The sequence below is a fragment of the Quercus suber genome, unplaced genomic scaffold (genome assembly GCF_002906115.3).
Source record: "Quercus suber isolate HL8 unplaced genomic scaffold, Cork oak 2.0 scaffold_360, whole genome shotgun sequence".
Taxonomy (NCBI): Eukaryota; Viridiplantae; Streptophyta; class Magnoliopsida; order Fagales; family Fagaceae; genus Quercus; species Quercus suber.
Window position 1 is genome coordinate 521,680 of NW_027069812.1, and position 21,275 is coordinate 542,954.

The following is a 21,275-nucleotide window of genomic DNA, read 5'->3' on the forward strand; positions in this document are numbered from 1 at the left end:
CTTAGAATTTGTTGTAAAAGTATTATGAACATAGCAATTCTCTTTTCTTTTTAATGAATTTTGAAATATAACATTGTTAATAGTATATTGATTATAATTATGATACAAAATAAGAATAACAACAAGACATACATAAAAGAATTCACTAAAAGAAGAAGAAAAAAAAAAAACAAATCAATTTATAATATTGGTGGGGTTAGTGAGGGGGCAAAGTTGTGAGTCAACTATTGGTTTTATGTTTTTTGGCAGGCTAGGAAGGAAAAAAATAAGCAATCGCCCCTCTCAACTCCCCTAGCTCCGACCCAACTAGATGCTATTAACATCTGTTATAATCATATCAATGAAAAATCTTTCCTCAGTCTCTCTCTCTGCTTAGTCTCTTTATGCTTTTCACTAACTTAGCCGTTGGGACCTCTACAACCAACCTCTAGGTTAGTCATGGAGGAATTGAGTTTTCACTTCGATATTTCAGGTTTTTAGACCCAAGTTCATAGCTTGATCTAAGAAAGAACCTCATTTATGAATGAATTATTAAGATTTTAAAAATTCACACTGAGTAGGCTTTATATACACACACATGGATTGTTAAGAGAGGAGGGTTTTGAACCCTTACTGAATGTCTGGATTGGAGTTTAAAAATATGTCAATTAATTGAACTACAAAACTAAGTCTTCAACTAAGCTAAGTTTAATACAGTAATTAGCATTCATATGACCAAAAAATAATAATAATAATCAATCATAGACCCCCAACTAACCTGTGGTTCCGTCAATGTCAACTCTCTCTGTGTCCCTCTCTCTCTCTCTCTAGTTTATGGGTACATACTTTCTCAAAAAAAAAAAAAAAAGTTTATGGGTGCATGCCCTCCCTCTTCAGTCAATCCACACCACAGTCATCCTCACCCACTATCTGTCTGCACCACTCTGCACTTCCCTCGTGATCCCCCTTCTCTGTCTTACCCTTCACAACACGACAGTAATCTATAGGGCCCAGTTCGGTTGGTTGGGCCTCCCTCCACTCCCAAGATACTCACACACACAAAAACAACAAAAGCAAAAACACAAAAAACAAAACACAAAAAAACAGAAACCGTTTTCTCATTACTACTACTACTACTACAAATATGAAATAGCCGCCCATTTTCTTTTTCAAAAACAATTATAATACCCCAATCCCAATCCCACTCCCCCACATTCTATTTTTTGATTTTGATCTCTCACCTATTCCCCCATTGACTCATTCTATAAATACCCACAAAAATAAAAATAAAAATAAAAATAAGCTCTGCAAGTTTAAAATCAATATAAAAATGAAATGCTTCCATTTCAGCAACGGCGAGCGACGCGACGACGAGGACGGCGCCCCCGTCGTCGGCTTTCCGAGGGCCTTGTCGAAGGTGTCGTGGACGCGTTCCCTGAGCGTGGCTTCCACCGCCAGTGCCACGCTGGACACTAGACGCTCCGAGTTAGACAACAGCAGCAGCAGCAACAACTACAACTACAACTACGACTCGCGACTCGGAGGTGGAGGTGGAGACTTTTCTGACTCGGCCGTGTTTCACGAGCTCCCGAGTCAGCGCCGAGCCAACGATCTGCGAGTGTTCAGCTTCTCGGAGCTGAAATCGGCGACCAGAGGGTTCAGCAGGTCGTTGTTGATTGGGGAAGGTGGGTTTGGGTGCGTCTTCAGAGGCCTCGTTAGGGTTTCTGATTCCAAAATCGAAGTCGCTATCAAACAGTTGAACCGTAACGGTTTCCAGGCAAGCCCAATTTCTTCCTTTTATTTATTTTTGCACGAAGATTTTTTTTCTGGGTCTTTGTTAGATTTCAGGTATTTTGTTAATTGGGGATAGTAGTGAACAATATTGTTTTTGGTTTTAGAAAATGGGTTCTGTTGGGATTGTAGAATTGAAGTAAATGTGATTGTTTTTTTGAAGATTTGTAATTTGGAGGAGTATGACAGATCAACAAGGCTTTATTTGAGCTATGTGGGGTTGGTCACACTTGTAACTTTTGTTCAATTTACGGTCGTGGCTTCTTCGTTGTTTGATATGCTACATGGTGGTATTGCCGTTTCCGTTTTTGGTGTTACAGTTGAAGACTTTGGTGCTTATTGGCTATAAAGATATGATCCGGCGAGTGCAAGCGTTTGATTGTATTTATTTGTCATGTTGAAGAAACAGTTAGATTTAGAGGGAATTGAGGTCTCATTGCTTCAATTGAGACTTATTTATGAGATCATTGTTCAATAGATTTGAGGGCAAATGGGTGTTTTGCTTTTTCCTCAATTCTTTTTGGTAGTTTAAGATCTTTGTAGTTTTAGACCTTAGATTTTTTTTTTTTTTTTTTGTTTAATTGTGTTTCGCATGTGTACTTCCCGGCCATCCAAAAAGAATGAATAAAATAATCAGTTGGATTTGTTAGATTTTGAGAGTAGAAGCCATCGTTTCAATACCCATGATCTAGGTCTGTTGGGCTGGTTCTACTTGTTAGAAGGTTGTATTATCAATGAAAAGTTTGTTAGAAGGTTGATTATATCCTTGTTTCGAGATTGTACTTTTGGAAACATGGATTAAGTTATGCTTTATACTCTAACTTCATCTTATGTGACTTTCCTATTTTGAATTCTAGTACTCAGGGGCATAAGGAATGGATTAATGAAGTTAACTTCTTAGGTGTGGTCAACCACCCAAATCTTGTCAAGTTAGTGGGATATTGTGCAGAAGATGATGAAAGAGGTATTCAACGACTTCTAGTCTATGAGCTTATGCATAACAAAAGCTTGGAGGACCATCTATTGGCTCGAGTTCCATCACCTCTCCCATGGATGACAAGACTGAAAATAGCTCAAGACGCAGCCCGAGGTTTGGCATATCTGCATGAAGAAATGGATTTTCAGGTATACTTTTCTTGTATGCTCCAAAATATTGTAAATGTGTATTTTGTAGTCTCGATTCATTAGTTGTATGAGTAAGGGTCCTTTTTGTTTCTTGCAACTCGTTAACTTGTTAGGCCTAAAATTTCTCTCTTAAGTCTGGAGTAGTTGCATTACTGTACATACCTTCATTCTATGAATAAATTGAGTGGAAAAGCTTAAACTAGGTTATCTGCATTTGTGTCTCTTTCAATTTAGTTTAACCACAATCATCCTTTATTCTGCCATTTTTTCCCCCAGAGAAATGGAAATTTGGAAGATACAAGCACTTCCATCTTTTATGCCTTTTTGCATAGACAAGACCCTCTTTTCATGTTGACTAGGTTTCTTTACTCAATTGAATGCTGGTCCATATTATTTGACTGCTTCATAATTGGTGCAGCTAATATTTCGTGATTTCAAAACATCAAACATTCTGCTGGATGAGGACTTCAATGCGAAGCTCTCAGACTTTGGACTTGCTAGGCAGGGACCTCCAGAAGGACTCAGCCATGTGTCAACATCAGTAAGTTTTTCGTTTTCGTTGGGGAGCAAATTTAAAGGATATATCGTTTTGCTATCATCTGAACTCTTTAGCTTCAAGGAAGATGGTTCAGAGTAAATTTTGGAGGAATATGTGCAGATTTACTGATTCTCGTTGTTTTGCTCAGTTTATAGTGTTAAATCGAATGTCTCTAACTTGAATGGTGGATTTTAATTAGTCCTGCATGTTACCAATCCTGTGGTAGAAAATTCTCACTTATTATCTTTATTTGCAAAGGTTGTAGGGACAGTAGGCTATGCTGCTCCAGAGTATGTTCAGACAGGCAGGCTGACTGCAAAGAGTGATGTTTGGAGCTTTGGGGTGGTACTCTATGAGCTTATAACTGGGAGACGAGCATTGGAGAGAAACCTACCTCGGAGTGAACAGAAACTCTTGGAATGGGTGAGACCCTACGTGTCAGACTCAAAGAAATTTCACCTTATTGTTGACCCTCGACTTGAAGGACAGTATTACATTAAATCAGCTCAGAAACTTGCATCCCTTGCAAACAAGTGTCTGATGAAGCAGCCAAAGTCCCGTCCTAAAATGAGTGAGGTGGTTGAGAGACTAGGAAACATCATTAGTGACACAACATCTCAAGATGAAGATGGCCCGCCAGTCATCAGTGAAGCTGAAGAAGTGAAGGATGAAACCACAGGGGAGACTGAACCTGAGTCCGCTAGACAAGGGAGCAATTATCGGAAGAAGATGTTTGATATCAGAGAAATGGTCAACTTGAGAAACAAATCTTTTGGCAAGTTAGATTGGAGAAATTGGACACCTGGATTGGTAAGAACTTGGTGATAACCTATCAGATTCTGGATGTAAAGAGAATACACCCCCCATTCTGGAATGGACGACGGATGTAGATACATCTGCGATTCCTCTAAACACACGGAGGTTATATACTTTCTCTCCATTATTTATATTTGGAGTATGTAAATATTGCTTGTGAGGGTAGCTGCATTCTACACGAACAGGAGGTGAGGTGCTAGGTCGTTTGCTCTATTATATCTGTTTTGGCGTTAGTAGTGTGCAAATGAATATGATGCTGTCTATCCTTTTCCTATACACACATTTTCTGTGTGTTCTGTGCCAGATTTTCCATTTTCTGGGTTTTTGTGTACTCGGTTGTAGTGGCTTATAGAAAAATCCATATCTGTGACCCAAGCATGGGGGCAGAGCTGCGGAGTTGGAAGTAAAACCAGTCCCCTGCTAAAACAATACAATAGAAACTTGTTTCCATGCCTGCTGCAAATTTTTTGTAGAGTCCAAAAAATGCTGAAAGGCTAGCCCTGTTTGGTATACTCATTCAAACACATGTTTTTAGTTTTTAAATAATATTACACGTATTTCTACACATATTTTTACCTACATATATTTTCAGTTTTTAAGTGCATATATCAAACATTTCCTAAAATACTTTTTTGATTCTTATATTTTGGATTTATCTTCAATTTAGTTATCCAGTTTCACAACAATTATTTTGGTCCATATATATTTTTTTTATTGCTGTCATTTTGGTCCTTACAAAAAAGTGAAAAACACTATTTTAAACTAGCAATGCAGTCCATTATTCAATTAGTTAAAATGATTGTTGTGAAAACTTGAGAATCAAATTAAAAATAGGGCAAAATATAAGAACCAAAAAGTCATTTTTGCCATGCTGAAAATATTTCAGCTAAAGATGATTAATGCACTCAATGAAATAAAGGAATCAGGTCAGCTTTCTTAGAGCCATTCAATTCCATCCACTTCATCAAATTGTATGTTAATTTTGGCTTGTTGGGACTTTTCATCAGAAATGCTAATGCAGATAAAATTTGGACCAATAGACCATAACTACGTCAAATATAGCATGTAGGAAAGTCATGTAGTAAGGGCAGTGCAATTTAGACCACAACTCCGTCAAATTTCAGCAACTAGGGCTTTTTCTTCTTATTATTATTATTAATTTCAGGGCAGTGCATATTTTGATTTAGAAAAGTTCTGATATTGTGTCCCACAAACAAGCTAAATATTTAGCATAAAAAAATAGGTAAATATAGCCTCGAGCTTGTGGGCCATCTTTGGATTGAATTCTCATTCCTGCAGGACCAAATCAGACAAATGACCGCAACTCAAGAACAAGACGTTGCGTCAAGGGAAGTAGGAAGGAATTTATAAAAGAGGGGCTAGCGCCTTGTGCTGCTGGATTTCTCAATTAACAGAATTGGGGAACAATTTTCTTTTTACATTTTTCAATAACTTTTTCATTCATTCAAATTCCAAAGAAGCGGCTAGATAGGATTAGTATCAAATTGGGCACCTCTGTAATCATATGTTTATGATTTCTCACCCTGCAGCCCAATTAAAATAGCAGTGAAGAAAGTCTCCCTTTCCCTTTGGACTAAGTTCAACCCTACCCAATCCCTGAAATGACTTTCCTTTTAAAGTCTAGCATATTGGACAAACTTTAGCAACCATTCTCTACCACCGCTTTAACTTTAAGGGGCAGTTCCCTCTTGGAGAGTTGGAAAAGCCACTTGGGCTGAATGCAGAATTCTTGAAGTGGATCCCTCGCAGGAAACCATTAAATTGGTGCTGTGGAGTGCGGACCCATTTGATATCAAGGAAATACATGACATGCTCGATTTTACAACTTGTTGATTTATGTAACTGTAACTAGTGGATATTTGTTACTTATATAGATTTTAACATTTTTTTGTCAACCATTCACAATCACATAAGTCAATAAATTATAAAATTTAGTGTGCAATTAAGTGTGTTTTTAAAAAATATTTCCTAAATCAATGACCCTCAGCCATTCCTTAACCTTTCCCCCCTAAAATTATTTATAAGGGTCTTTCACTTTCTGATCACATTTCAGATTTCCACTAGTCAAAAATCTAAAAAAGTTTTAATTTGAAAATCATAGCTTTTGTACCCATTACCCACGTGTGCCTCCTCATCTTATAATAAGACACTTTTCTGGTTTGGCTTTGTGGACGTTAGACTTCAACTTTCCAGTTACTCATTTCTCTTTTTAGATCGCCTTTTCTTTTTTTAGGGGTGGGGGGGAGGATACTGTTTTAATGAATTAAACTCTATACTTTAAATTTCTTTGTGTCAATATAAATGTATAATCGTGACAATCAATATCAACATCTCAATGTTGATTTTTATACTGCAAATCTAACACAAATACACACACAACAAGAAGAAGAAGAAGAAAAAAAAAAAAGGGAGAGTTTTATTCAGCCTTTCCGATATAAAGGGAAACCTCACCAAAAAGGCGAAAACTCTTTGAAACCATTAGTCAACAAATAACACCAACTTATAAAATGATGTTTTTGTGTGTATTGGTGCCAAATTTCTTATTATTAAGACCGAGTGTAGTTGTGATTATTTGAAGAAGGCAGAGTATAATTGTGTGAAACTAGGGGTTTTTTTATTGTCACACTTATGAAAGTGAAGTTTAAATTAGCACAATTAAATGTATGGAGTTAATTTGTCATTGGTATAATTTTTTGGCTTTTTGCCTTCTTTTTCATATGAACAACGTGAACTAAATGAACAAAGGCATCCCAACAATGAGGGTTCAACCCCATGGGAGCATGGTTGTCACCGTCAGCTAACTCTCACGTGATACCAGGTGACATGAATATCATCCGGCATGCATCGAGAGCATATAGCCACACTAGTCTCCAAGCAATCTGCAGTCGGCATGCCCATGACAAAAAATATTTACAATTTGCATTTTTCGTAGTTTGTACAAGTTGTGATTGTCTTATTGGTACGTTACATTATCAAAAAAAAAAAAAAACACCATTTTTATTGTATACCAATCACAACATACCAATTACCAACTCAACAATTTAATATATTACCTCCGTCCTATTTTTTTTTGTTTTCTATTCTATTTTGAGATGTCCCAAAATATTATCTTGTTTCTAAAAATAAAAGTCATTAATTTACTAATATTCCTATCATACCCCTATTAATTTACTAATTCAATTTTTTGATAAATTTTTTTAAGGGTAATTTTAAAAACTTATACATTTTTAAAAGATAGATAAGATAATAAATGATATTCCCTTAAAAAGTTTAACTTTTCAAATAAGACAAAAAAAATGGGACGAAGGAAATATATATATATATATATATAGATGTTTGTGCCACTAATAATTGTCTCCAAATTTCTAGTTGTTTAGAACAAAATAAGTTCTCCAGAGAACCGAATTTCTTCTCTCTTTTCCTTGTTTCAGGGGGGAAAAACATGCACAAATATAGATATTTAAGCAAACTGGTACACGTAAAGGACAGACAGACCCATCTAAAAAGTAGAAGCAAATGAAATCTATACCACCCCAGGCTGAAAGGAAAAGGAGAGCTACCTATAGTCATACAACAGCACATGCATCCCTATTTTCCTAGCTGTTTCCAAATGTTACAAACATGTGTAAGACAAACAATATTGTGGCATTCTTCATGGTACAAGCTCATCAGGACATCGTCAACAGAAAGCTGAATTTTAGAATGCATTAGCCAAAATATGAACTGTACAGTTATGGGACAAATATACGTATGTGCTCAAGATTTTTAGATTGACATCAAACCACATCGCAATGGTATTTTTAGTCAAGATCATAGATTGACACCAAACCACCTTGCAATGATATTTTTAGTAAAATGAGAAGCAGCTGTTGTTAAATTCTGCTATTCCATTTTCAAGCATAAAGAGGGGAAGCAGAGGGCCGAGGGTAAGCAGCTGGTATCCTTCCCCTGTGAGAATCATCTGCACTTCGTCTTCGAACCCTGGCTCCATTACTCAAATTGCTCTGAGGAACTCTAGTGTCGTTTGATTCCTGTAGCTGCTCCAATGCTGTTACAACCTCATCCATGGTCGGCCTGAACTTGGCTTCCATGGATAAGCATCGTAATGCAAGGGTTGCTGCCTTATAGGCTCCATCCATTGTATATTGGCCTTCAAGACGGTTGTCAAGGACTCTGAAGATCTTACGTTTGTTTGCCAGATAGGGTTTAGCCCATTCCACCAGATTGTGCTCTCCAGATGGTCGATTCTTATCAACTGCTCTCCGGCCAGACAACATTTCTAATAGGACAACCCCATAACTATATACATCACTTCTTGTAGTAAGATGACCTATGGTCAGTAAAAGAATGAAGTGATTATCAGCAGGGCAAAAATACATTAATATTTGGGCAACAAAGAGTGGATAGCCAAAGCAACTAGCAAGGACTCTTGAGTTGAATTGTCTAGAAACAGTCAATTTCCCAAAGAATATTAAAGGAAATTGAATTAATTGAGAACATAAGTGATGCAAAATGAACAATACCTGTGGCTAAATACTCTGGAGCAGCATATCCATAGGTCCCCATAACCCTGGTAGAGACATGACTTTTATCACCTGTCGGTCCATCCTTGGCCAACCCAAAATCAGAAAGCTTTGCATTGTAGCTCTGTGATTCCATCAGAAAGGAGTTTTTAGAATCAAACAGGTAAAAAGTTTCCCCTGAACCCATCACAAGTGTGAAGTGACCATATCATAAAAGTAAAGAAGACCTATTTCACAAGTCACATACCGAATCAAGAAGAATATTAGAAGTCTTGAAATCTCGATATATCACTTTTGTTTCAGCACTATGCAGAAAAGCAAGCCCCTTTGCAGCACCGAGAGCCACTTTCAAGCGGAGGCTCCAAGAAAGAGGTTGGAAATAAGAACCTCCTGGTACAGCCACAATTATAAGCTTTGTCAATTACATAACATAATCAAACCATTTCAATTCAATTGGGTGAAGATATGTGATGGAATAACTCACTCCTAAATAAATGATTTTCCAAGCTGCCTCGAGGCATGAACTCATACACCAGTAGTCGGTGTTCATCTTCCAAGCAATAGCCAATCAACTTCACGAGATGAGGATGAGAAAGCTGTCCCAGATAATTCACTTCTGCCTGTAGGATCAGAAAAATCAAAAGAAAGTAAATCTGAGCACTTCAAGATAGGCATGTTGTGTGCCACAAATATAAAATGAACTACTGAAAGATTCCCCCGGTGGGAATGTCAAGTAGGCAAGTTATGGTCTGAGTCTCCTCCTCCCCTTTCCTTGGGGCCACTCAATCAATTATGCACACCAAAAAAAAGGGCATCTAAGTTCCATCCTGTAAGATCACTTGTGGACATCTAAAGACACCAGCATATACAATCTCATGTACCCCATTCTCTTTGAGCTAAAAGGAGGGTAGAATTTAACTCACCAACCACTCCTTATGACCTTGGAAACTTTCTTGATTAAGCCTTTTCACAGCTATAATAATGCCAGTCCCAGGCTTGGCTGCCGCAAATGTATTCTCATCAATCCATCCCTTAAAAACTGAACCAAAACCACCTTCCCCTAACACACTATCAGGACGGAAATTCCTGGTGGATGTTTTGAGTTCTGCAAAACTAAAGCTCTTCACATTGGTCGCCTGCAAGATCTCACCCTCACTCCGAGGAGTCTGAGTCACTGAAAATGATGAGACCTTGCTACTCGTACTGCTAAAATCATTCCCATCCGTGCTAACATATTTTGAATTTGCCCCTGCACAAGTCAATGCATAATCTCTACATGAATCAATTATCATGGCATGTTGCACAATAAATTTTTCATGTTTTACCAAACTCAATCCCCAGAATTTTATTTTGATAAATGAAAAAAATAAGTGTTAAGTCCAGAAAACATTTAACCTCAGTAGCCCCCTTATCATTGCTCAATTTTGTAAAAAAATAACAATAGAAGCGCCACCTATAACTATAGACAAGTCCAGTAAGCACTTTTCTTTGTTGTTGCAATGAAGCCTAAGAGAGAGGCCATTAAAGGAATGCACACATTGACTTCCCTATCTAATTTTAGTAAAGCATTAATAATTTAATTCAGCAATATAGTCAGGCTGACTGCAAAATAAAAACAACCACATAAGATTTCAAATTCCCATTTCTGCGTGAATTATTTGCAACAGAACAACCACTGTCGTGTCGACCATATCCAGATTTGCATCATACTTGTCAACATACAATACAAAATGAGGTTATTGTTGCCAACAAACCACACCTACTAAGGAAGAGGAACAAGCAAACTGTCAAACAAATGACAATTTCCAGCCATGCAACGCTCCCAACTACAGGAAAAATCCACCTCACCTAACCAGAACCTCAAAAAAAATTATAAAAAAAAAAAAAATTCACCAAGAAATTAAATTTCAGGGAAGTGAAAGAAATGAAACCCAGAAATTTTCTGGACCACCAGATTATGTAAGTCATTTGCAGAGAGAGAGAGAGAGTAAAATCTTAGTACCTGTGGTACATGGGCTCTCAGCTTTAATCCGAGCACTCAAGCAAACCCCCATGAAAACTAACTACCCTTTTGATTTTCCTTCCTGCAGATCACCCCAAAAAAGAATCAGACTTGGTTAAGCTGCATCAAACTTAGAAAGAACCAAACTTGAACGGTTGAAGAAGGCAGATCTAAGTGTAAAGACACAAGCTTTACTACAAAAACTAAGACCAAAAAGCTAGGCCTAATCCACTGGAAAAATTAAGCCTCTCCAATCGATTGCTTTTGACTGCAACTTGAATTGTTTAAAAAACACAGACACACATAAACACAAATCCACCAAAAAAACACATAAAGAATTCAAATATCCACCTCTTTTAAGTGAAAGCCTTTGCCAATTTTTACAGAGACACAGATGGTTTCAAAACAAAGTTTGGTGGCTGAGAAGCTTTTTAGAGAGAGAGCTTGAAGGAAGTTTCAAGCTAAGACGTGGCTTTGACTGGTGTACATATGAGAGAGAGAGAGAGAGAGAGGGGGGGGGGGGGAAGAGATGGGAAGGTGGGGTGACTTGCATTAATGGCGGGCTGGTCCCTCTCTTTAGCTGATTAGCTCAACGTTTTTATACGCTGTCTTGCTTTGCTCTCTCTCTCTCTTGCTTTCTTTACAGAGTCAAGTCAGAGCAGATAAGCCTGGACAGGGCTGCTATTATTCTCACCCGTTCGATTTGAACTTTCAAGAAATTTCAGGGCCTGTTTGTTAGGTTATTTCAGGCAACTTTTAGAGCATTTTAAATTCATTAGCACACATTTTTACACACTATTTTACTCACATATATCAAAAATAGTCAAATATCATTACTCAAACTCTCCTGCTAAATACCCTCTCATCCATTCTTTTTTCCATTTTTTTTCATGCTTGAAATATGGCTACTTGGCTAGCTTGACAGTATTGGACCCGCTTGGCTTGGCAACATTTAAGGTTTTTTTTTTTCCTTTGCTAAAGTTAAAATTGTAAAGATTCTCAAAAAAAAAAAAAAAAAAGAAGAAGTTAGAATTGTAAAAACAGCTTTTCAAACCTCTATTTTAGTTTTGTATTTCTTGCAGTTTTTTTTTTTAGCAGTGTGATCATTATAAATTGAATTTCTTACAAGTGACCCACCACTGATTTGAAAAAAAAAAAAAAAAAATCTACTTCTTATTATAATAAGTTCTGTGACGCAAAATTTTCCCAACATTTGACCTTTGTAGTATTAGTGGTTTACTGGTTTTACTTTCACAAGAATAAATTTAAAATATTGGTTTATAATAAAAGTAGTATTATCAGTGAATCAATATGAAAGCGATTTTTTTATACTTATGAGTTAAGAAAGAAAAAAAAGTTATGTAAAAAGTTATGTATGGCGTATTGTTTTTTTTTTAATTAGGAAAATGTTATGGCGCCCATTATCTTTGGACCCCACATTGTGCCAACGACAAAGGTGATTGGATACTGACTGTTCAGGAACCAATCAGCTGGCAATGGTCATAACTCATATAACAGTGTTCATAATTTTATGTTATTTTATTTTTTTGGTAGAAATTGCTAGGAGTGTTGATAATTTTAACACTTACTGGCTTTATCAGTTGGTTTTAGTGACGATGGGTCCGGTATTTTGAGCATAGGCTAATGTAACAGTAGGATCTAAACAAAATGGGATTGGAATATTATCTCACAGGACAAAAGAAAAAGAATTAAATTGTTTGTACCATTGATTTCATTCTCTTTTTCTGCTTTTGTTCTACAACATTACCTACTAGACTTATGGTTAAGTGATTAAATTCATCATTTCTTAACAGTTTAAAATTTTGAGAGAACTGGTAGTTTAACATAGTATCAAAGTAGGAGTCTTGAGTTTGATCCCTACTTTACTCTACCTCCCATTTAAAATATTAAATTCCCACTTGTTGAATCATGTAATGGGAAAGTTAGTTTGATTCAAAGAAAGGAATTCTAATATTGGTAAATTTTAATTTGGAGTAATGTTAGGAAGATAATATCTTTTTAATTTTATTTTAAAGTTAATATAGAAGAATTTCATTGCAGTTTCTTCTACAATTATTTTGGTAAAAAAAAAAAACTAAAAGAAGAACCTTTCAAAGTTGGAACAATATGGGGCTTCGATTCGTGATTGCAGAAACAAAGAGATGGGTACACAGTGCATCAAAAAGGGGTCCTACAAGCAACAAGTTGGGTTTTTGGGTTTTATTTGCTTGCCTTTATTTATGGCCATCTGTCTCTGTCTTGCCAGTTCTCTTTCGCGATGAAGAAGATAAGTCTTGGAAACTGTCATCTAAATAGTTTCTATTTTGTTTGTATAAAAATAAGACTAAAAACGTGATGATTTTCCCAATATGGGAATATCTATACATCATCATTCATTAGTGAATCACTTTCCTGGAAAGTAAAGAGCTTGAAGCCTTTGACACTTCAATTTGACCGGAAAAGGACCATATTTAATTGAACTTCATTTGGAAATTTTAATGTTAGTAAGAACGTGGTAAATTGCATGAGGGGTAGGTAATCATATAGTGTTTATGCAATGTTAATCATCATCTTATATGCATAATACACCTTTCATTGTAATTCTCTTCCTTTCTTAAAACTTACATACAAAATTTATGTTAATGTAAACATGACGAAATTATATAGCTCAATGGTAAATATATAAAAAAATTTACAATATATTTAACAATTTGTTTGGGTGATAAATTCTAATCGAAATAAGCCAAACAACATAATTATAGATATCACTTTTATTATACACCAACTAAAATAGATATTAATAATTGTGAAACAATTTATCTTATTAGAATGAAATATTAAGACAATATATATATATATATATATATATAAAATGACCTATAAGTTTGATGAATTTTCATTTTAGTTTATTAAATTTAGATTTTACCGGTTTAGTCCATTTACTTTGACAATACTAATATTTCAGTCATTCCATCCATTGCTTATTGAAAAATATTGTTAACTCTCTTCTTATATATGATGTGAAACATAGTCATTTTAACTTTTAAGAGAGTTAACTGCATTTTTCCAATGGCAGTAAAAGGAATAACTAAAATAGTAGAGAATTAAAAGATAACAATATGTAAATTGCATTTTTATCAAACATTAACAATCCTTTTTGTTTCTACCAAAAAAACCAATCCATTTTGTAAGTAGCGTATGATAAATTTAGTAGTGTGGTATTTTTATTTTCATAAAATAAGTTGCAATAAATTCAATTACGTACAAATTTTAATGAATGTTTTGATATTTTAGCTTTTATTAGTCACAAATAACTAATAAGCCAAACATTTTAGACACCTTGCCACAATATTTTCTCATTGGATCAAAATCCTTTCATTTTGTTTTGAAATAGAGAATGTCAAATTTGTGAAAAAAAATAAATAATTTTTTCATATATCGAAAACCATATACAGTGACATGTCATTTAAAATCTCATTTGACTCAATACAACAAGTATATTGGTATTTTTTTAAAAAGAAATGAAAGATAATTGTACTTGTGGGGACATTTTTTGCCTCAAGATCAAGTGTTGCACTTGTAATCATTTTTGGCTTAAGAGTCCCACATTGGAAAGATTATCTTCCTCTTTCTACCTTATAAGAGATGAGCCAATGGAGATAGAGTACCACTAATTTGGTTAACCATTGGCTCATCCCTTATAAGGTTGAAAGAGGAAGGCAATCTTTCTAATATGGGACTCTTAAGCTAAAAATGATTACAAATGCACAGTTGCAACTAAATCCATTACTATGGACTAGACTGATTTAAATTATTCCATGGGTTCCTTGGAACAGTTTCAAGTTTCAACTCATAAATGTGTCTATTCAACAAGGAACATCACCTCTTGCGTAAAACATGCGCAACCAAGTCAAGCATGCTATTGCTAGGGCCTATTGCCAAATGCCAAGTATACTCTCTCACAATACACACTTAAATGCCTATTATTATAATGATAACATGCGTGCATGATTTTGCATTATATATATGGGTTTGTGTATAATGTTTATTTCCTTTTATTTTCTATTTTTTTTTTTTTGCATATATCCTGAAAAGGTGAAGTAATGAGGTTTTGTTTAAATGCAAATTGACATTTCTACTGCATCGATCTATGCCACAAGCAACCATATATTCAATTCATGTTAATTAGTTCCTATCCTCATCTCTTAATTAACAAAATAGATTGGGTGCCAAGAACTTTACGGTTAAATGGCACTGTCTCATTAACCTGAGTTTGATCCCCTTTCCTCATTTCTCGTAAGTGAACAAAAATAAAATAAAAGAAGAAAAGAAGAAGAGTAGACTGGATAGTTCCTGCATGTTTAGTTAATGTTACTTTGTATCACAATCTATTTTCTTCAACTCATCATTGTATATATTTTAATAAATTGCAATAATCTAAAAGAAAAAAACAATGACTTCTTTTCTCCCCTCTTCTTTAAAATTTCCATGCTTTTGCAACTCTTCAAATAGCCTGTTCAGAAACTAGAAATACTTCAAATTTTAAAACTAAGTTATACATTTTTTTTAAGGCTAGTTTGGATTAGTTTTATATATATATATATATATATATATTTACCAATCTAATTTTTTTATTATAAAATTTTATATATTATATGAGAAAGTTTATAAGGAAAAAATTGTGTCACAATTTTTATTAAAAGTCTGAAATAATATAGTGTGATTGATAAAGAAAAAATTATAGATTTATATAAAAATTATTGTGAATTACTTATATAATGAATCACTTTGTCAAATTGTTGTAAAAGTATGATAAATGATAAGGTAGCAGAAATATTTGAAGAGGCAAGCATTCTTCTAAGTTCTAAGAAGAAAGTCCAAAATTGTGTGGTTGAAAAGCAATGCCGTTTTTTTTCTTCCTCCGGATTTTGCAAATCTGGGAACCAAACAAGCTCGTGACATTAACCTAACCAACAAACAAATTGGGTGTGTAATCCAAAATTTTACTTTTGCATATACCTAAATGACGTATTATCTTCTGTATATATTGCGTAACTATACCATCATCCCTCCACACCCACACCAACTCAAATCTCAACCGTTCAATCTATAAACTTTTTCCCCATCAACCATTAAATTTTTAAACCATTTTGTCACAAAGACAACAAATACTAGCTGTAAATTGGTGGTACCTATTTTGACCCCAAAATTAAGCAAAAAAGAAGAGGGGGACCCACAATAACAATGGGCCACATGCATGTAGGCCAGGTGTAATCATATAATCAATTTTTATTTGGGTTCCAATTTTCTGGACAAACCCACGAGCCACATGGGCTGGCTTGATCAGCTTCAGCCGGTAAGCTATGGCTAGCTACTTGGGCAACTGTGCCGTACAAAGTATAGACTCTCTTTATATATGGGCACTGGGCAGCTTCGAGAAAACTAGTTATTATTAGCAAGCAATCGATGCATTGAAAAGTATTTTGGCCTTATTTATTTATCAATAAATTTAATGAAAAAAAAATTTAATGAAATCCCACAATATATATATTTTTTTAATGAAACGACCAGTACCACTACGAGAGTTTTCCTTTGATGGTTGACTCATCCGTTTAGAATTGTGACGTTAATTTATATATTATATTTTTTTAATAATTATAAAAATGTAAATATTGTATATATAATAAAATTAATGTTAATAATGAATCTAATGAAAATAATATTATATCAACCAAGACTTAACAACTTAACAAATCATGAAAAGATATAAAATATTTTTATATCTCTAACATTATTAACACTACTAAATACGGACAATAATTTTTAAATTTTTTCACTAATTATTATAGTAAAAATTATAATTAAAGTAACATTATTTATATATAGGTTCTCTACTAGTTATATTATTCTTATAACATCAATCACGACATTTCACATTGAAGAGTTACAAGAAAAAGATTAGAAAAATTGGGGTATAGTTAAACTAATTGTTACTCTTTGTTTATTAAGCTTGGGTTAACGAGTAAGTCAAGAAAAATGTAATTAATTTGTGTTGTACTCATTGCACGTGGGTTTGGTTTTAATTTTATTATTATTATTATTATTTTTGAGTTTTGAAAGTTGTGCAAGTTAGTAATTTATTTATTTATTTATAGATTGCTTTAAATATTGAGACAATAATACCTCATGTTATTTGGAAATTAACTTCAAGATACTCCTTAAAAAAAATAAAACTATTAATGATTATTTAATACCAAGTAGTAATACTAATTGTCTGTGATTGATAAGCCTTTGGAATTGGGGGCGGGGGTGATAAAAATTGTTTATGTGAGTGTCAGATTAATAATAAACAAATAATGCAACAACTAAGATTAGCAAGAGGAAGGCAGGTCAAAGCGGACTGCAATTTTGGCCCTAAATGAGATTGACGGGTACCAAAGTTGGTCCGTACATTTCCACCTATAAATAAAACAATTTAGTGGTTTTGTTTTTTTCCTAAATAGATATTATAAGTGAAAGTTGGGAAACATATATTTAACTATTTATTTAAAGTGTGAAGAATACCATACCCTGTCATCTTTCTTTTTATTTTGATTTAAAAAAATGTTATGTTACTCTATTTTTATAGCAAATTTTAAGTAATAAGTTTTCATTGATTTATTTATTTGAAGTGCCGTGTACAAATCATTGCCCACCAAACAAAATTTGCTGAGACGGAAAGTAGTTTAAGATTGTCTTTGTAATCTGTGTGAGGAATATCCTAAAGATGGCATTCATGCCCTATGGTTGTGTGACCAAGCCCAATTCATGTGGAAATCAGAACCTACCTATATCTACTTATATCAGAAGAGGCTTATTTCTTTTTCAGGTCTCTTTTGTTTTGTGCTTGGTAATGGCTCAGCCTATTTTGTGACACTCTCGATCATATCCTAGAGTCTTTGGCAGAGAAGAAACTGAATTTGAGAAAATTATAGTGGTCAAGGCAAAAGAAATGTTAGTGGAATTTCTTGAGGTCCACAAGCGACTTCCTAAGGTTGGATTTTCTAAAATTCAATCCATGAAGCGGAGGCTTGGCTCTCATGAACCCCTTTTTTGGACCAATTTTTAACTCATTTTGGATCCATTGTTTAGTGTATGTGTGTATATATATATATATATTAGGGTCCGATGTAATTGAAAATTGCATATCACAGCTACCTATGTATTTTTTTTTTCTTTCTTGTGATATAATGAAATCAATGCAAATTTGCGCACGTAAGTACGTTGCCAAATCACGTAAAATTTTTGTGTCATGTGATTGTTTCTTTACATAATTTTTTTCTTTATTTTTTGCATGTGACAGATTCTAGGAATTAGGTTAAATTCCCAAGTCCTAACAATCATCAAGACATCAACATTGCCAAATCACGTAAAAATTTTCTGTCATGTGATTGTTTCTCTACATTTTTTTTTTTCTATTTTTTTGCATGTGACAGATTCTAGGAATTAGGTTAAATTCCCAAGTCTTAACAATCATCAAGACATCAACTACTTAGACTGACACTCTCTTTTTTTTTTTCTTTTTTCTTTTTTTTTGAGAAACGACCCACACTCTCAATCATTAGCCTTCTCTGCCTGTATATTATTCAAATCAAAATAATGCTGTTTTGTCTAAATCTTGCATTTTCCTTGTAACCTCACATGTGAAAAAAAATATGAAACAAACAAGAAAAACTTTGTGCACTCTGTACGAGATTGCTAGCACTCCGAGTCATTCCTCCTTGTTCTTCTAGTTAAGGGAAAAAAATAGTCGTAGAGTCAAGTTCAACACTGACCAGTCAACAAAGGAATCAAGAAGGGCAACATTTTTTTTTTGAGGAACAATCAAGAAGGGCAACATGTACGCATTATTTAAACACTGAAATTTAATATGGTGCAAGATTAAAATAATAAGACGGCTGGGAATGATAATATACCTAAAGTTCTTAAAATTCATGTGAAGCCATCATCATGCCAATTTTAGAACTATAAATACTACTGTCTCGCAAAGATTAATATGGATTAAGTTGTTGGAAAGTTTATCCATTTTCCTTTTTACAAATGATACACTCACTAATTTTTTTTTTTTATAAATATAATAAAAAACTTTACTAATTTAACTAATTAAGATATTGCACGAGATATAGCATATCCGTGGTTGAAATTGAGAGTTAGAAATTAACTTTCAATCACATCTCTTAATTTTTTTAAAAAAAAAAAATTCAAAATGTTCAAAAAATGTTTGATTTAAGGATTGAGATTGAAATTTATTTTTATATATTTTACACACATGCGCGCGTATTTATGGTTCTTTGATTTACCGTCATTGCTTCTTCTTCGGGAAAAGAAGTTCACAACCCGTAGGCCTTCTACCTCCACGTGGCATTGCTCCGTTAGGCTTTTGCCCATCATGGAAAATTCCCTACTGCTGCCTCCCGTAGGAGTCTGAGCCGTGTCTCAATCCCAGTGTGGCTAATCATCCTCTTGAACCAGCTANAATTTAGTGGTTTTGTTTTTTTCCTAAATAGATATTATAAGTGAAAGTTGGGAAACATATATTTAACTATTTATTTAAAGTGTGAAGAATACCATACCCTGTCATCTTTCTTTTTATTTTGATTTAAAAAAATGTTATGTTACTCTATTTTTATAGCAAATTTTAAATAATAAGTTTTCATTGATTTATTTATTTGAAGTGCCGTGTACAAATCATTGCCCACCAAACAAAATTTGCTGAGACGGAAAGTAGTTTAAGATTGTCTTTGTAATCTGTGTGAGGAATATCCTAAAGATGGCATTCATGCCCTATGGTTGTGTGACCAAGCCCAATTCATGTGGAAATCAGAACCTACCTATATCTACTTATATCAGAAGAGGCTTATTTCTTTTTCAGGTCTCTTTTGTTTTGTGCTTGGTAATGGCTCAGCCTATTTTGTGACACTCTCGATCATATCCTAGAGTCTTTGGCAGAGAAGAAACTGAATTTGAGAAAATTATAGTGGTCAAGGCAAAAGAAATGTTAGTGGAATTTCTTGAGGTCCACAAGCGACTTCCTAAGGTTGGATTTTCTAAAATTCAATCCATGAAGCGGAGGCTTGGCTCTCATGAACCCCTTTTTTGGACCAATTTTTAACTCATTTTGGATCCATTGTTTAGTGTATGTGTGTATATATATATATATATTAGGGTCCGATGTAATTGAAAATTGCATATCACAGCTACCTATGTATTTTTTTTTTCTTTCTTGTGATATAATGAAATCAATGCAAATTTGCGCACGTAAGTACGTTGCCAAATCACGTAAAATTTTTGTGTCATGTGATTGTTTCTTTACATAATTTTTTTCTTTATTTTTTGCATGTGACAGATTCTAGGAATTAGGTTAAATTCCCAAGTCCTAACAATCATCAAGACATCAACATTGCCAAATCACGTAAAAATTTTCTGTCATGTGATTGTTTCTCTACATATTTTTTTTTTCTATTTTTTTGCATGTGACAGATTCTAGGAATTAGGTTAAATTCCCAAGTCTTAACAATCATCAAGACATCAACTACTTAGACTGACACTCTCTTTTTTTTTTTCTTTTTTCTTTTTTTTTGAGAAACGACCCACACTCTCAATCATTAGCCTTCTCTGCCTGTATATTATTCAAATCAAAATAATGCTGTTTTGTCTAAATCTTGCATTTTCCTTGTAACCTCACATGTGAAAAAAAATATGAAACAAACAAGAAAAACTTTGTGCACTCTGTACGAGATTGCTAGCACTCCGAGTCATTCCTCCTTGTTCTTCTAGTTAAGGGAAAAAAATAGTCGTAGAGTCAAGTTCAACACTGACCAGTCAACAAAGGAATCAAGAAGGGCAACATTTTTTTTTTGAGGAACAATCAAGAAGGGCAACATGTACGCATTATTTAAACACTGAAATTTAATATGGTGCAAGATTAAAATAATAAGACGGCTGGGAATGATAATATACCTAAAGTTCTTAAAATTCATGTGAAGCCATCATCATGCCAATTTTAGAACTATAAATACTACTGTCTCGCAAAGATTAATATGGATTAAGTTGTTGGAAAGTTTATCCATTTTCCTTTTTACAAATGATACACTCACTAATTTTTTTTTTTTATAAATATAATAAAAAACTTTACTAATTTAACTAATTAAGATATTGCACGAGATATAGCATATCCGTGGTTGAAATTGAGAGTTAGAAATTAACTTTCAATCACATCTCTTAATTTTTTTTAAAAAAAAAAATTCAAAATGTTCAAAAAATGTTTGATTTAAGGATTGAGATTGAAATTTATTTTTATTTTTATTTTTAACTTCTAATCTTAGTCATTGGGAGTTATTTTGGTCCATGCAGTTGCACCTAGTCTTAATCTTCTTCTTCTTCTTTTTTTTTTATTTATTTATTTTATTTTTATAGTTTTAAAAATAATTTATTTAAGAAC

The 21,275-nt window shown here is 33.9% G+C and overlaps 2 protein-coding genes across 3 annotated transcripts; one reads left to right on the forward strand and one right to left on the reverse strand.

The window, feature by feature from the left end:
* Positions 1 to 866: 866 nt before the first annotated feature.
* LOC111987237 (serine/threonine-protein kinase PCRK1) lies at positions 867 to 4,539 on the forward strand. Its single transcript, XM_024018936.2, has 4 exons — positions 867 to 1,756; positions 2,635 to 2,895; positions 3,314 to 3,436; positions 3,692 to 4,539. The coding sequence occupies exons 1-4, from the start codon at positions 1,310 to 1,312 to the stop codon at positions 4,256 to 4,258; spliced, it is 1,398 nt and encodes a 465-aa protein (XP_023874704.2). The 5' UTR covers positions 867 to 1,309; the 3' UTR covers positions 4,259 to 4,539.
* Positions 4,540 to 7,955: 3,416 nt separating this feature from the next.
* LOC111987244 (probable serine/threonine-protein kinase PBL10) lies at positions 7,956 to 11,468 on the reverse strand. 2 transcript variants are annotated; one of them, XM_065760263.1, is made up of 7 exons: positions 11,347 to 11,468; positions 10,796 to 10,877; positions 9,717 to 10,042; positions 9,278 to 9,413; positions 9,041 to 9,183; positions 8,794 to 8,917; positions 7,956 to 8,600 (listed from the first exon to the last, which is right to left on the reverse strand). In XM_065760263.1, exons 2-7 carry the CDS (start codon positions 10,845 to 10,847, stop codon positions 8,164 to 8,166), a joined length of 1,218 nt encoding a protein of 405 aa, XP_065616335.1. In that variant the 5' UTR covers positions 10,848 to 10,877; positions 11,347 to 11,468; the 3' UTR covers positions 7,956 to 8,163. The 2 variants fall into 2 exon arrangements, with proteins under 2 accessions (XP_065616335.1, XP_023874711.1); XM_024018943.2 differs by lacking the exon at positions 11,347 to 11,468 and adding an exon at positions 11,147 to 11,326.
* Positions 11,469 to 21,275: the final 9,807 nt, after the last annotated feature.

Coding starts and splice junctions, on each gene's coding strand:
- LOC111987237 (XM_024018936.2), top strand. CDS start 1,310: ATGAAATGCTTCCATTTCAGCAACGGCGAGCGACGCGACGACGAGGAC. Junction 1,757..2,634: donor TGAACCGTAACGGTTTCCAG/GCAAGCCCAATT, acceptor TCTAGTACTCAG/GGGCATAAGGAATGGATTAA. Junction 3,437..3,691: donor TCAGCCATGTGTCAACATCA/GTAAGTTTTTCG, acceptor TTATTTGCAAAG/GTTGTAGGGACAGTAGGCTA.
- LOC111987244 (XM_065760263.1), bottom strand. CDS start 10,847: ATGGGGGTTTGCTTGAGTGCTCGGATTAAAGCTGAGAGCCCATGTACC. Junction 10,043..10,795: donor TGAGAGCCCATGTACCACAG/GTACTAAGATTT, acceptor TGACTTGTGCAG/GGGCAAATTCAAAATATGTT. Junction 9,184..9,277: donor GGAAAATCATTTATTTAGGA/GTGAGTTATTCC, acceptor TGGCTGTACCAG/GAGGTTCTTATTTCCAACCT.